Consider the following 16,276-nt stretch of genomic DNA (forward strand, 5'->3'; position numbering starts at 1 on the left):
AAGACAGAACATCCACGTAGAAAAGTCCAAAGAATTGGAACAAAAGAACCCTCATAAAACTGATGAGAACATGAAGTAAGGTTTCAGGATACAAAATGAATAACTACAAAATCAATCATTTCTAGGTAATAGCAATGTATGAGAGCAAACCAAAACAAAACGAACTTTAGAACTGACATGAAAAGACATACTTAGGTCCAAATCTAATAAAATTAGACATGAAAGCTAGGACATTACTTCTAATGTTTTTGGAAATAAAAAGGACTGCCCGATAAGACCACGGATGACTAGACACAGATTGGGTAAATGAGACTAATTCCTAGCAATTAATGAACTACTCAAGCTGACACAAGATAAAACAGAAATCTGAAGAAACCAGTAGCAAGGAAGGAGACAGAAGCAGGGATAAAACAGAGCCAAGAAAAGCGCGGAACCGCACAGCTGCATGGGTGGGCTGCATGGGTGGGCTGCATGGGTGGGCTGCATGGGTGGGCTCCGCCAAACATTCCCAAGGGAGGAAACATGAATCCTTCCCAAATTCTTCCAAAAAGTTAAAAAGGAGGGCATCCTTCCAAATTCATTCTACAAGCTCAGTGTTACGGTGGTACTCCGTCAGGCAGACACCATGAGAAAACCCCAGACCAATGACCCTTATTCAACAGAGAGGTAAGAATCCTCAACAACATACTAGCAGATGGAATTCAGCATCATATTGAAAGGATCATACACCACAACCAAGTGGGACTCGTGCCAGGAATGCAAGGTTGTCTCAAAATATGGACATCATTCAATGCAATACACCAAATTAATAGAATAAAGAAAAACCTCACATGATCATCTCAACACACACAGGGAAGCCATCTGACATACCAGCAATACTCAACTACCTGCAGAGAGGGACTTCAACATGACAAAGGCCTATTTGAAAAAACCCACAGCTATTACCAACCTCAGCAGTACAAGATTGAAAGGTTTTCCTGTAGGATCAGAAACAGGACAAGGATGCCTGCTTTCACCACTTCCATTTGACATACTATTGGAAGTTCCAGCCAGAGCATTTAGGCAATAAAAAGAAATAAAATTTTCCACACTAGAAAGGAAAAAGTAAAACTGTATTTGCAGCTGCCATAATCTAGAAAACCCTAAAAAAATTCTGCAAAACCAACACACACCTGTTGGAGTTAATAAATGAATTCAGGAAACTGCAAGCTATAAAATCAATTATGGAAAATTCAGTTATATTTCTATATGCGAGTAATGAATAATCTGAAAAGGAAATTAAGAAAATAATTCCATTTACAACAACATCAAAAAGAACAAAATACTTAGGAATTAACTTACTCATGGACATAAAAGTATGTATATTGAAAATTGATACATGTTATTAAAAGCAATGAAAGAAGGGGCACCTGGCTGGCTCAGTCAGAAGAGTATGTAACTCTTGATCTCAGGGTTGTCAGTTTGAGCCCCAGGTTGTATGTAGGGATTACTTAAAAATAAAATCTTAAAAAAAAAAAAAAAGAAGAAGAAGAAAGAAATGAAAGAAAACCGAAATAAATGGAAGGCATCCCATGTTCAGGGATAGGAAGACTTGAGTGTGGTTAAGACCTTGGAAGAGTCCAAATAATCTTGAGAAAGAATGAAGCTGGAAGACTCCTACACGCTGCCCTCAAAACTTACTAGAAGGCAATAGTCATCGGAGAGGAATGGCTTTATGCAGATAACAATGAACAATGTGGATGAATGTCACTGAAGCCAAGTGAACAAAGCCAGTCTCAGAAGATGACATATTGTAGAACTCCACTCATCAGACATCATTGACAAACGTGGAGAAGGTGTCCGTGGTTGCCACCGGGTCAGTGGTGTGCAGGTAGGGAAGGCACAAGGGGGATTCTGAGGTGATGAGATTAGTTTGTTCTCTGACTAAGGGGGTGAATAAAATTCACAGAATGGCACCCCTCACGAAAAAAGGTAATTTTACTATATAAATAATTTGTAAAAAGATTTTATTTATTTGTCAGAGTAACAGAGAAGGACAGAGAGAGAGCGAGAGAGAGCACAAGCAGGGGGAGTGACAGAGGCAGAGGGAGAAGCAGACTTTCCGCTGAGGAAGGAGCCTGATGTGGGGCTTGATCCCAGGACCCCGAGATCATGATCTGGGCTGAAGGCAAACGCTTAAATGACTGAGCCACCCAGATGCCCCTGTAATAATTTTTAAAGTAAAATATAAAAAAGCTGGTAATGTTCTATACTTTATCTGTACCTTAGTGTGATAGCAAACACATGTGTCCACATCTATCAAACATGTCTCCAGCACCAGGTGGGGGTGAAGGTAGGGAGTAATTTTATTGCTGACCTCCTTTCAAGATTTTTATTTATTTATTTGACAGACAAAGATCAAGAGTAGGCAGAGAGGCAGGCAGAGAGAGAGGGAGAGGCAGGAAGAGAAGGGGGTGAAGCAGGCTACCCACTGTGCAGAGAGCCCGACACGGGGCTCGATCCCAGGACCCTGAGATCATGACCTGAGCCAAAGGCAGAGGCTTAACCTATAGAGCCACCCAGGCACCCCTGCTGACCTTCTTTAGAACTGAAGGTGCATGGTGATAATAAAAGGAAAGCGGCTTTGTATTTGGTTTCATTATGTTTTAACCTTCTCCAAAGAGAACGCACCATCTTAGACCTGTGTCCAGGGGTACAATGGCACAACCTAGCCACTGGTACTCTGCCAGGCATAGCTCCCTGTTTTTTAGGGATGCATTTTTAGGGGCTGTATTCTTTTGTAGGTTCACTAGCCTCAGTAGAACACTACTTCCTAAAACCCTCTTTGGACAGTTGGTAGAGTTCTGTAGCCTAACGCGGAGAAGGCACAGGTGCAGAGCCTGGCCCACGGAGAGGACTGAATCAACGCTAGCTGCTTTGACTGCAACCGTTACTGCCACTACCAGAGCAAGGACCTGTCATCACTCGCCAAAGTACGATGCATCAGAATTCTAGACACAGCCAGACTTCTGTGGTCCAAATACCATCGGGCTTCTGAGATCTAGAAAATATACTTGCACGTCCGTCAGAACATGGACCACAGCAAACGCACAGAGATGTTTATCGCAGCTTGCTCTGAATGGCTGAAAACTGGAAACAAACTCCAGAAGTGGATTAATTAACTCTGTTTGGTTATTTTATCCATTGATATTTATAAAGAGTCTGTAAAAACACGAGAAGAAACAGGGTTTGAATGCTGTGCTTCCCTGTTTATAAAACAGACGTGAATGGGAGGAATGCCATGACTCCAGGAGAGGTAGTGGTTCATCTACAGACTGAAGTGCAATCTCCCTGAAAATCTCACTAAAACAAGAGCAAAGGCTTCGCTTTTTATTTTTCCCTATACTTTGTACTCCCACGAGGACAAAGAAAACAAAGGAAGGGACAACATCAAAAGACCTTTAGAAGCCAGAAAGCAGATGGAGGAGTGGTAAATAACCCAAAAAGCTAAATCCGGGGCTGGCCGTGGAAAAGCCAAGAAAATTCTACAGTCTCAGGAACAGGCACTACCAGTAGTCACTTCTGGAAACAGGGTGAAGGTAGGGCTCAAACTGGAAGACTGTGTGGAGTCTTTAACTTTGTAGGAAATAATTACAGGAATTTGCAAAAAATGTACAAGGAGGCTCATGTGCTCTTCACTTAGCCTCCCTCTGTGGCAACAACGTGAAGCAAATACAGATCAATATCAAACCCAGGAAAGCAGACCCTGGGGCAGCCCCCAGAGGTTCCCACTTGCTGGCCCTCAGGAGATCCCACTGTACGTGCAGATCTGTGTAACCACCACAGTTAAGATGCAGAACTGGGTCAACATACAAGGCCGCTCATGCCATCCTCCTGGAGATACACGCACCCCTCACCCCCCAAACTCTGACAACCTCCTCTGTTTTCTGGAACAGACCGCTTAAAACTGATGTTAATTACCCTTCAAGTTCAGAATTCTTGACGGACACCATGTGGGCCTGGAAATATCTTTTGGGGAAGCATTTTAGTCATGAACTCGGTTGGTTAATGCTTGTAGGACTATGCAAATGATCTATTTCATGTTGGTTGAGGTTTGGGAATCTGTGGATTTTGAGGAATTGGTCCATTGCTCCTAAGATAATGCACTTGTAAGCCTAACCCTGTCCACAGAACTCTCGTTATACCCTTCAGATGGCTACGGGATCTAGGGACGCCCCCATCTCGTTCCTGGTACGGGTGACTGCCTTCTCTTTCCATGTGGGTCTGTTTTGCAAGGAGTTTATTAATTTTATTGCCCTTCTTTAAAGAATGTTTCATTTCAGTAATTTTTCTTTTTTTTTTTTGCTTTTGATTTCCTTATTGTTTGCTATGTATTCTTCGTTTCTGCTTGTTTGGGGCTGGAGGTTGGAATAGAAGTTTGGGAGCCTCCCCCTTCAAGGGCTACCCACTGCCTTGGTGCTGACGGAGCCGTGTCGCAGGGAAAGACCACTCAGTTGTGCTGACTTCTCCTTCGAGACTTCCTTTTTCACACACAGGCTATTTAGAGATGTGCTGTCTAACGTGCAAGTGGGAAGAGATGGTCCTGCTGTTTTCCTGTTCCTTCTAGTGTGAGGTTGGTATGGTCAGAGAGCGTGCTCTGTAACTGATTCTTCCAAGTGTGTCTTCTGACCCTGGACACGGTCAGTCTTACAGAATGCCCGGATGCCTGTGAAAGGGGGGTTCCAAGGAGTGTACCAGAAACGCTCTCCAGACCCTGTGGTTGGCGGTGATGCTGAGTTCCTCCGTGACTTCACGTGGTCCCTTTCAGTGGTCCTGCCATCCGAGCTGAGCAGAGACCTCGACTGTGCACGTGAATCTCTCTTCCTGCCATCAGTCCTACCGCTTCTCACTTCACATTCTGAAGTTCTGCTATTCGGCAGAAACACACTTGGGATTGTAGTGCCTTCTTGCTACACTGGCCTTCGTGTGATGCACCTTTATGTCCACGGCAACCTTCTTTGCTCTCAAGTACATTTTATCTGGTATTAGTTAATGCGGCCATGTAAACGATGCCCCATCTTCCACCCTGCTGAGAAGGCTGTGGCTGAAGGAAGCTTGGTCAACAGAATACAAGCGGTCCTGTGTCTTCACCCACCTGCTAAGCTCCATCTTGTAACAGTGTGCCTAGATCACTTCCATTAAAAGTAATCACTGATTTGCTTGTGCTTAAATCTGCCGTGGTGTTATCTGTTCTCTGACTATGCCTCTGTTTCTCGTTTTCTGCCCTCCTTGGATGCGTTCAGGGTTCCTCTGTATTTTACTGACAGTGCGGAGGACAGTGCATGGTACAGCTGTCTCCGTGGTTGCCTCAGGCCCTCAAAGGTACACCTGTCGCTCAGCCGACGGCGTGACAGGACACGGCAGTCAGGAGCAGAAGCAGAGCTGCCCCCAGGGCCCGGCCCCCCATGTGCACGGAGCGCCAACGCCATGTGCCAGTCAGCAAGTCAGCGAACACAGGGGCGGAGGACAGCCCACGCTCCTATCCTCCCCCCGTCCACGCATCTGTCCTCTTGTCCGGGACGCTCCCTTAGTCGCTGGGCATGGGCGGGTCCCTTGCTCACACTCTGGGGACGTCTGGCTTCTCTGCTGCCCCCTGAAGCACACTGTCCCCAGCTGGCAGCTGGTGTCCCTCAGAACATGAACGCCCCTGTACGTTCCCTCAGCCTCCACAGCCCCCGAGGCCAGTGCTGCACGGCTCCAAGTAGCGTCCCTGAATACTCCTAGGCTGCTTCTCTCAAGACTCTGTCTCTAATTTTTAGGTTAATTAGGATGTGCCATGTGAATTTCCGTGGTCGTACACGGTGTATGGTTCGCGCCCAGCTTCTTAAATCCACATGTTTACTCCCCTCACCAAATCTGAGGCATTTTCAGGCATTGTTCAGATACTTTTCCAGCTCTGGTCTTTCTCTTGCTCCTGGGGCTCCAATTAATGCACGTTTATCTCTGGGGCCCCGATCCCAGTGGCTCTGCTCCCATCTGTCAGCCTGTTTCCTCTGTCTGTCTGACTGATGCCATCTGTCTGTCTGCCTCTGAGGTCCTGACTCTTGGCCCCAGCCCTCTCTGAGTCTGCCCGTGAACTCTGCATTTCTGCTTGCTGGATTTTCCAGGTCAACAGAAATTTCTGTTGGGCTCTTCTCCTTCTTCTTCTTTTTTTTTTTTTTTAACTAATTTCTCCTTGGGGTGCCTGGGTGGCTCAGTCATTAAGTGCCTGCCTTCGGCTCAGGTCACAATCCCAGCGTCCTGGGATTGAGCCCCATGTTGGGCTCCCTGCTCAATGGGGAGCCTGACTCTCCTGCTGCCTGCCTCTCCCCCGCTTGTGTTCCCTCTCTCACTGCCTCTCTGTCAAATAAACAAACTAATTTCTCCTTCTTTGTTGAGGTTTACCATTTTTTCCTTTGTTTAAATAAGATTCCAGCATTTTTATGATTGCTGCTTTACGGTCCTTGTCAGATAACTCTAACACCCACGTCACTGCTCTGCTGCCCACTGTCTTTTCTCATTCACGTTATGACAGCCTGGGTACGATACGAGACTTTTTACCACATCCTGCAACCAAGTTCCCTGCATCTGGCAGGCAGCCCTGGATAGATGCAGCACCTAGTCCAGGAAGCGGGCGCATGTCCCACTCCCGTGGGCCATGTTCATGCGATGCTGGTAGAGGTGGACACTGCACACGGTGGGGTGTAAGCCAGGCTCCCCATGGGGTCCCAGGGACCCCGGGGACGGGAAAGCAAGGGCCACCTCATGGCTGCTACAGGGCAAAGCGCAGGCTTCCTGCTGGGCCTTCTGAGCCATGGGCAGTGGAGAGGGGGGAGGAGGCCCCCACTGTCTTGCTCCAGCTCTCAGATGCAGGGAAATCCAGATAGTGGGCTGCAGGAGGCCAGCTCACCTCGTTCTGCTGACACGTGCGGCGCTGCCCGCTCTGGGGCCTGGACAAGAAGACGGGTCACCACTGGCCCAGCAGACATGGGCCATGGGCACTGAGTGCCCCTGCTGGTTGTCGTGGGTGGGTGTGCTCAGGAAGGCTCTCCCTCGATCCCCCGATGGATGTGTGTCTGTGGTTCTTCCAGGTCAGAGCCTCTGCAGCTCCCAGTCCAGGGGCTCAGGCAGAGGCGCAGGGAGCTCACCACCACCCTGCTCAAGTCCCAGGGTCCCACGTGGGCCACCTTCGCTCCCCTTCCGGGTCTTGCCTGCCTGTGTGTCATGCTGGGTTTTGAGTCATAAGGTGAGGACGTGGGCAGGACAGGATGACTGACCAGAATGGGACTTGGAGATCTTCAGAAAAGCCAGCATCTCTGTTTCCCATCACCCTTTTCTCTCCCTGTCTTAGAAAAACACCACAGGTTTATTTTCTTGAGAGAGAAACAGCAGGTCTCCGGGCCGAGGAATACCAGATAAAGTGCAATGTCACCGCGGTGGCCAGGGGACTTCGGGAAGGTTTCCATAGTGATGCTGAGCTACCCCGTAGTCCTGTCCTCTCAGTTTCCAGGCGATGGTAGCACCTACACCTCGCAGACAGGACCAGTCCCAAGGCCCCTCCAGGCCCTACCTGCCCCATGAGCAGATGGCTGGGCCCACCGCACTCTGGAGGTCGGGGTGAACCAGACTGAGAGAACAGGTCCGGTTTACACCCACCACACTGACCTGAACATGGAAGCAGCCGAGACAGAACAGGCTGCCCAGAGAACGGAGAGCTACACTGCGGACACAGTGTGCTCGTGAAGCCACAAGGCGTCTTATGTATAAAAGAATCCTCAAGGAACAACCCAACAACAAGAAATTTTAGGAAACATCACTTTAGAAATACAGTAAGAACAGGCTGATAAATCTCAGAGAATCTTACAGAGAGTAGAATAAAAAGATAGAAAATAAAACCAAAAATCTTTTTAAAACACAGCACTAATTCAGGAAGTTCAACCCCCAGATGATTGTAGTCTCAGAAAGAACTAGAAAAACCGAAGAGAAAAAAACAATACAGAATAACCCATGAGAATCGGCAAGGACTGAGGGGGCAGGGCCACCAGAGGCCACTGAGTGCCCACAGAGCACATGAGCACAGGCCCGAGCGGGTATCCACAGCAGGTGGGAACAGGCTCCAAGGAGAAGACTCGGGCCCAGAGATGGCCATAGGTATACGCCTCCCCCGCTGCTGGCTGCACAGGTCAGCGCAGGGAGGCCCCATCACTCTGCAAGTGGCACCCGGCCCACGGGCAAGACCACCGGCTGTAGTCTGCAGAGCTGCGGGCTGGCAGAGGGGCCCGGGCCTGGTGGTCCGGCCACTGCTCACAGAGGTGCCTGCAGCCCAGGCGGTGGAGTCCTGCTGACCACCGACTTCCTCTGTCCACCCTCCCGATGAAGCAGCCAATCGGCAGGGAGCGTGAGGCCACAGGGGGTCCAGGTGGCTGCCCTAGTCTCCCCGGCTGATCCTGAGAAACCTGGTGCTGGCCCAGAAGCTCATGGCCTGTGAGCACCAGGCCCGGAGGGCTGCCTCACCCTGGCAGCACCACCGTTACACTGGGACCACTCACGGAGGCCCATGGCCCCAGGTCTATAGGAGAAGGCAGGGGCAGCAGGTCTGAAATGCAGGGAGGCTGGCTGTGCCCTCAAGGCCTGGGCTGTCCAGCAGTGCCCTCACCTCTGAGATCCACCAACCTTTCTGGAAGCTCAGGGGGCAGGACCCGTGTCCTCTGGATAGTAGACTCGTGGGTGCACAGAAGATGGTGCTCGTCAAGGACTTTTTCAATGCAAGGTTTTTTTAAAAAAACAAATAAGAGTCTACTACCTGGTCTTCTGGAAAGGGCGTGGGTGGGACCATGGGGCACATCCCTTTGGCCCCCGAAGCAGGGGTCCCGGGGTAGTGGAGAGGGCCTGGAGCTGGGCCAAGAGCAGTGGGAGGGGCCAGCAGGTGTGAGAGAGCCATGCGCGATCCTAGAGCAACTGAAGTCCACCTGGCCACCGAAGGCACAGACACACTCGGGACTGCCAGTGCTGCCATGTGACAGCAGAGAGGGGAGCACCAGGATTTGTTCCTGGGAAAAGGTCCACAGGCTCCACCTGAATCTCTGCGCACATTCCCTAGTTTGCTGGTTCAAGAGCAACGTTCCGTGTGTGTGCACAACATCACGTGTGAACCACAGGGTGGACGGCGGGGAGAACCATGGGATCAACGGCGGGGTGAGTGGTGGAGTGATTGGCAGGGTGAACGGCAGGGTGAACCGTGGGGTGAAGGGCAGGGTGAGCGGCAGGCTCCACCCACACCATAGCAGTGGAGGGGCTGGCAGAGCCTCATAGCCACTGGTCCCGGGAAAGGGACGGGGTCGGGGGCTCCCCATGGCTGTGCTCAGTGGACCCCAGAGCTTGCCTGGCAGGTGTTCTCGCCACAGGGCTGAGGGGGAGCACACGATGTGTTGTTGTGCATGGCCCCAGCCTTCCCTCAAGCGGCCAGATACTCGGGAGGGCAATGAGCATGTGTCCCGGCAAGTGGTCCACACAATTGCCGACCCAGTTCCAATTAATTAGCCACAAAGGCTCGTCTCCCATGGTTGCTTTCACCAAACGAGATGGTGGAAACAGGCAGCTTTGATCTTGATGTACAAGATATCATTGATGAAGCCTTTTATTTAGATTTTTAAAATAAATATAAATGAATACACCCAAAGTGTGCCCGCCATGCAAATGTTGAGTGCAGCTGGCCCTGGTCGGCTAACAGCTAGCTGACCAGGGCCTGGAGAGCACCCCCGCATTCCTGGGGAGGGCGTGGTGGGAGGCAGGATCACTGTACCTGTCAGCTCAGGTCCCAAGCACCTGCTGCGTGGCCGGGGGTGAGGGCCCTAAGGCAGAGTGGGGATGCTATATCTCATCCACATTCCCACACTGTAGGGGGCTCCCAGGGCAGTCCCCAGGGCCCCTCAGGATCAGTACCAAGCACACTGTCCTGGCCCAGCTCCTTGTGGGGCTCCCGTGGGGAAGCCTGTCCGCATCCCAGAACTTGGTTGAGCCCCAGGCATGCCCGGAGCCCCTCTGCCACCCCTCCTCACCCACCTACTATCAGGACCCCCACAAACCCCACCCTCTGACTGCAACAACTGTGCTCATCTGTGGGCTGGGCCTGCTCCGGGAAGTCGGGTGTTAGAGAGTGTTTTCTGCATCTCTGCACACCAATGTTCCCACAAGTACTCAGCTGATGCTCGGCTGGGAGACAGCTGCCCCCCGGCCAAGCCCCTCTTCCAGGGCCCCACTCTGAGCAGCCAAGGGCGCTCTTACCGATGTGATAGCCCCTTGGTCCTCAAGGCTCTGTGGGCCCCACTGCTCCTGGGAATAAGGCCACAACTGCAGAGGGCCTCGCCTGGCCTGGCCCGGTCCCCAGCACGCTCTAGGTCCCTCTCCATCATGGAGTCCTTCCTCCCACGTGTGTCCTCACATGCTGCCGCCTCCCCCTCTCATCCTAGGTCTCCAGCCGTGCTCAGCCCACCCCCGGAGCCTCCCAAGGCCAGCAGACTCCACAGACTTGGGTTTTCCCAGCCCGTCTGCCATGCTTCGGCAGCCCAATGCTACTGACCTGATTTTCCGGACATCCCTTCTCATCCCCCTTACACTGTAACATCCAGGAAGACAGACAACAGGCGCTCTTGCTCGCCCTGCCCCGTCCTCACGCTCAGCCCACGGGATGCCCACCACGCACACTTGCACCTGAATAAGCCCGGGAAGAACAAACTGGTGAGTGCAGGACCACGGGGTCCCCAGGAACGGCTATTTATGACACCGAGGTCCTGACACGAGAGCAGCTCTGGAACAACGGGAGAAACCTGGAACCTAGAAGGGGACCATCACCTGCACACACACTCCGCGGGGACGTCTACAGCCAGCACTCGGTCTCGCACCCAGTTCTCTCAGTCCTCACAGGAGGGCTGTCTGCCCAGCACAGACCGGGCCATAGTCCCAGGGAGGGGCACAGGGGCCAGCTCATGCCCTGACCCCAGCCACATCCCCAAGCAGCAGGGTCCTCATCCACGCTGTCTCCCTGACCTAGAAGAAGCTCCCAAGGACAGGATGCCGGGCGCCCTGTGCTGGCCTGTGTCAGGCGCTCAGAGCACCCCGAGCCCAGGTGGCTTGGCCTGCACTTGCTTTGCACAAAGAAATTCTGGGGGAAGGCCGTCTACTTGCCCATCAGCCACTTTCCAGTGTCAAACTGAAACAGCAGGGCCAGCTTGGGGACCCAAGGGGAGCTGGGAGAAGTTCCTTCAGAGTACTATCTCAGTCTCCCTAAAAGCCTCCTCCTTCAGGACCTGCGACCACCCCCCCTTCCCAGGAAGCCGGCCGTACGCTCTGTGAGGATGGGGTTAGGGGGAACTAAGAAAGCCTCTGGGGGAGACAGCTGTGTGCAGCTGGCCAGACACACGGACGGAAGGTGGCCTGGCTGACACTCTTCTGAAGCAGGGCTGTCCATGCCCAAACCCGGACAACCCCCTACTGCCCCCACAGATGGCAGGACCCAGGACGGGCCTCAGTGCCGGGGGTCAGAGCCGAGTCTCCATGCGGAGGGCTCCAACTGCACAGAGTGTGATCCAGGAAGGCAGGCCCAGAGGCCGCGGTTGCTGACGTACCGGAGTGAGCTGGCCTCCTCCCTGGACAGCGGGAAGCTCTGCTCTGCAGCACTGGTCTGGGACTGCAGCATCTTCACCTCCATCTCCAGCTACGAGAGAGCACAGGCAGGTCAGGAGGAGTGGCTGCTGCAGCCCACCCCATCCCCACGGGCCACAAGAACCCGAGATCCCGCACCCGGCTTCTGGGAGAGGGGGTGACACCAGAGGCAGAGCCACTGGGGGCAGAGTTGCCATTGTCTGGGCTCCCCTGTGTCCCAGGGGCCCTGGGCAGCCGGATCTCACAGCCTACAGCTCTCAGCACCCACCGCCAGGGCAGCAACAGACATACGCTCGTTCCGGGCCACACGGATGGGAAACATCAGAATGGGGGAAAGGGGTCACAGCAGCTGGAAAGAACACAGTCTGAGTTTACCAGTGCTTTGATGTGCTCTAATAGTCACGGTCTTTTTATTTATTTGCTGCTTTGAATTCCCTTGCAGAATGACAGTGACGCACAGGTCGCCTGGAAGGGAACGGGAATTTGAACTAACTAGGAGTGCTGGGGGACTGGGACAGATGCAGAGGCTAAAGAAGGAGCAGAGAGGGGGTTCCTGCCTGGTGGCCCAGGTTCACGGACAGGGGCAGTGGCAGAGGCCTTCACAGAAGCGAGCCTGCGAACTGCATACAGCCCCCAGAACTCCTGCTCCTCAAAAAGCATGCTCCTTCCCCAACCCCACCTCCTTGCTGGAGACGCTCGCGATGCCCAGGGCTATTTCTCAGGGCCCTGTCTGGCAGATGTGGCTCTGCATCCATTGATCTGGCCAGGGTCAGTCTGTCTGACCGCTGTACATCCAGCTCTCAGACCAGGAGAGATACTTGGTAACCACCACACAGCCAGAGAGGAAATCGCATAACCAGGATGGTCTGCTCTGGCCCAGACGGGGGTTTCAAGGCTCCTCTGTGGGAATTTGAACGTCCCAGAGTAGACAGCGGAAGGCAGGAAGAGGTGCCTTTGTCTTTTCACAGGGCTTTCCTGGAAAGTGCAGCCCCACGGCTGGTAGGCACACCACCAACAACACGGACCTGCCAGCCTTTGCCACTCCTCATCACACCAGACCCAGTCAATGGGGCAGATGTCTCCCAAGGGACTCTGACAAGCTGGGACTCATTAGAAATTACCTCAGCCAGCGCAAAAAGCAGCTCATGGGCGAACTGACAGGTGTCTCAAGCTCCAGGCCCCACAGAAGCATGGACAATGATGACAACAGTCCAGTGAGCACTGATGAGGGCAATGGACAGGGTCACAGGGCAGACATCCCTGCGGGTGGCCTGCACACAGCTCCCAGGCAGCCCCTTCCCACAGTGGCCTGTCCTGATGCCCCAAGGCTACTCGACACCCCCCCCCCCAACTCTGCATGCCAAGGGACAGGTGACTTCAGGAAGAGACGTCCTCCCACGCCCACCCAAAGGTACAGGCTGGGAATGACGAGGCCAGTCCAGGTCTGTGGACCTGCCTCACTACCCTCTGGGCTGCACGACTGAAAACCCTGCCCCTTCCCCAGAGCGGCCCGAAAGCTCCCCAGCCTGCACCAGCAAGTAGACGACGCTGCTGTCCTGAGCCAGGAACCAGCAGGGTCTGTGGGAAGGGTGCGGACAGATCAGTGTGGCCCAGGGCTGGGGGACCAGAGAGCGTCTATATTATCTGCCTAACTGGGCCTGAATAAGCAGCCTTCTTCTCAATAATGTCCTTTCTGAATTGTTCCTGGAAAAGTCCTCCTGCAGCAGCTTATTGAGGAGTTCCTAGGCCCAAGGCTTCCAGTCTGCATGAAGTCCTGTTACCAATCATCTAGGTCCCAGGTGGGACCACCACACACGCGGGTGACTGCAATCCTGTTGGCTGTAGAGACCAAGCATGAGCAGGAGTGGCCTCCACGAAGTCCCCAGAGGAAAGGAGACAGAGTCCCCACACACACCCACCAGTGCCCACTGGCTGAGGTCCCCCTGCACAGACAGGCATAAAGAAACCATGCTGTGGCCCCACAACGCGGAACAAGGCCTGCTCACCTTCCCGGAGAAGTGGTGCCAACTGTGTCCGGAGCCCCTCCTGCCCCCCCCATCCCCACACACTTCCCCACGCTGGTCAGGCTCCTCACTCCTTTCTGATGCCGTCCAGACACTTATGCAGGGGCTAGTGGCCCAGGACAACTCTCCCGGGTGGACAAGGAAGCAGCAGAGTGCAGCTGGGCTTGTCCGTCTCCATCTCTCGAGCAGAGGCTGCACATCCCACAGCGGCAAGTGCCCACACAGCAGACAGGTGGTCTCTCTGCAGGGATGTCCCAGTCCCAGCCCCAGTCTGCCACCCCACCTTCCGTGCAGCCTCGGGACCCGAGGTTCAAAGGTGGGACACAAAAGGTACACAGCCCAGAGGCCTCTGCAAAGCTCCGTGGTCACCCTGACGCAGCCCCCTGGCGCCGTCTGGCCATGCGGCTCCAGGAACAGCACAGGCACCTGCCAGCAAGCAAGACCCAGTACTTCTCCTCATTTCTCTCTTTATTCACTGTTAGGAAAACGCTAAGACAGCCTCACCTTGTCTTGTACTCTGGCTTTCTCACCTAATCTATCTGGGAGAGATTTCCAAACCAGTGTGGAGCGCACCTCCTGGTTCATGTCTGTGGCCCCGCAGAACCCCGCCATGCGGGCCTCCCGTCTCTCGCTGACCCGCCTCCACGGACAGAGGTTTCAGCCGCTTCCCACCCAACAGCATGGAATCCATGCCGCAGTAGGTGGCTCTTGGATGTGCTGGTCCCCTCGCAGGGTTCCTCCTGTGGCCGACCTACCGGCCCCGACGTCCCTGTAGGAGGACGTTGAGGAGCGATGGCCACCCGCTGACGTCCGACTCCACACTGTCAGTGAGTTCTGCATCTGCCTCTGATGTCCTCTTCCTCTGCCCTTCTATCCACAACAATTCCAGGGTACTTTCACTCCCCGCCCCAGCCCTCCCCTCAACCAAATCAACAAAACAAAAAAACCAACCTTTGTAGGAAACTCTGGGGTTGTGGTAGATGCACAGACCAGGAAGTCAGCGCATGAGGGGGTGCCGTCAGCCCCACGCACCCCACACTGGGAGCGGGCCTGGGGCTTGTGTGTGCCCTGCGGTGTTGCTGTTTGTACGTGGTGCATTTTCTTACCTAGCTCATGTCTGGATGTGCGGGTCTGAGGAGCCCTGCGCTGTAACCCTGTCTCCAGCCTCATGACCGCGGGCTGCTGAGGCCGTCTCAGTGGGCAAGTCCGGCACACGGTCACGTCCGAGGTGCAAGCAGCAGCCTCCCTCTGCCAGCCCGAGTCTGCACCTGGGCGCCCGGAACCCTGGGCATCCTGCGCCTGTCTGAGGCAGCCCTGGAGCGGAAGCCCGTATCTTCCTCCACAGCATGTCAGTTCGAGGTTGAAATAGACACACTCTATCATGTCGAGAAATTATCCATATGTTCATGTTTTATTAAGACGAATGTTGGGTTTAAATTCCTTTACGACAAATATGGAGCACTTGCCCTAAAAAAAAAGCTGGCAGCTCAGCGCCGGGGATGGGGGGAATTGTGGGGCCCGCCCTGGGCCTGCTGGCTCCCTGCCTGACCCTTGGGCCTGGCGCTCAGGGTGGCGTCCACAGACTGGGCCCCCGCGGACATGATGGCCAGGCAGCACAACTGTTGCTCACCTCTCAAGAGCCTCCCTCACCATGCTCGGTCAGCATGCGTGGCATACATGGGGTCTGTGCTCTGTCAGCCCCACAGAATCTCCCCCAAACCACCTCAACCGAGGTGACTGTTTTCTGTTACCTCTCCCTGGGGGAGGGCAGAGCAGCCAATTTGCAGACTGTGTATTCAGTCTCCTTAACATTTCAGTCACGCCCAGAGTCAGTACTGCTGTGGTACTTCCATCTATTCTTTTTAGACTGACTTCCATGTTTGCTCTGTCTCCGCAACCCTCGAGGTGCAGCTCAAACATGGTCGAGTGCAGGAGCCACAGCCGGCTCTGTGGGGGCACCTGCAGGGCACCTCTGAGCAGGACCAGGGGGCCGGGCACCAGGAGGACTCCCACACGCCCTCCCTGCCAGAAACTAATTATCCTCAGTCCTCATGTGTGTGGGGGGTGCGTCTGCTCATTTTTCACTGGGACTGTGAATGATTCATGCATTTAACTAACTTTATTTTGGGGCACAAGCACTTGGATTTATTATTTCCACTACTTTTCACGTTCTTATTAACTTCTGCTTTGATCTTCACGAATTCCTAGTTTTTGCTTTACTAGGGCTTATTTTGTTTTCCTTTCCTAAGTTCTTGATCGGGGTCTTTAATCTATCTCTATTCACGCTTTCCTGCTCAATAATATAAATATTTAATTCGCGATTTTTCTTCTCAAGCCTGCTCTGCTTCCCACAGGCTCTGAAACGTGTTTTCTGGATTCTGTGCACTTCCGACCCAAGAAATGCTGAAGACAGAGGCTTGGGTTCTGTTTCATTTTTGTTTTGTTTTGTTCTTAATCTCAAATTCATCATGTCGTGAGCAGGTGCGTGTCTGCATTAGTTCTGCCTGTTTGAGCTCAGGAAAGTTTTCCATATCATCAATATACAGTGAATTCTGGCGAACGTTTCCCATGAG

General features: G+C 53.2%; 1 protein-coding gene across 6 annotated transcripts in view; it reads right to left on the reverse strand.

Annotated features, from left to right (window-relative positions):
• Positions 1-16,276, reverse strand: part of MAD1L1 (mitotic arrest deficient 1 like 1) — a 311,419-nt gene that overhangs the window by 98,016 nt on the left and 197,127 nt on the right. For all 6 annotated transcript variants that reach the window (XM_059155782.1, XM_059155781.1, XM_059155784.1 and 3 more), the window contains one exon: positions 11,643-11,731. In XM_059155782.1, coding sequence (XP_059011765.1) covers positions 11,643-11,731 — 89 coding nt within the window. The remainder of the gene's footprint in view (positions 1-11,642; positions 11,732-16,276) is intronic.

The sequence above is a fragment of the Mustela lutreola genome, chromosome 17 (genome assembly GCF_030435805.1).
Source record: "Mustela lutreola isolate mMusLut2 chromosome 17, mMusLut2.pri, whole genome shotgun sequence".
Classification (NCBI taxonomy): domain Eukaryota; kingdom Metazoa; phylum Chordata; class Mammalia; order Carnivora; family Mustelidae; genus Mustela; species Mustela lutreola.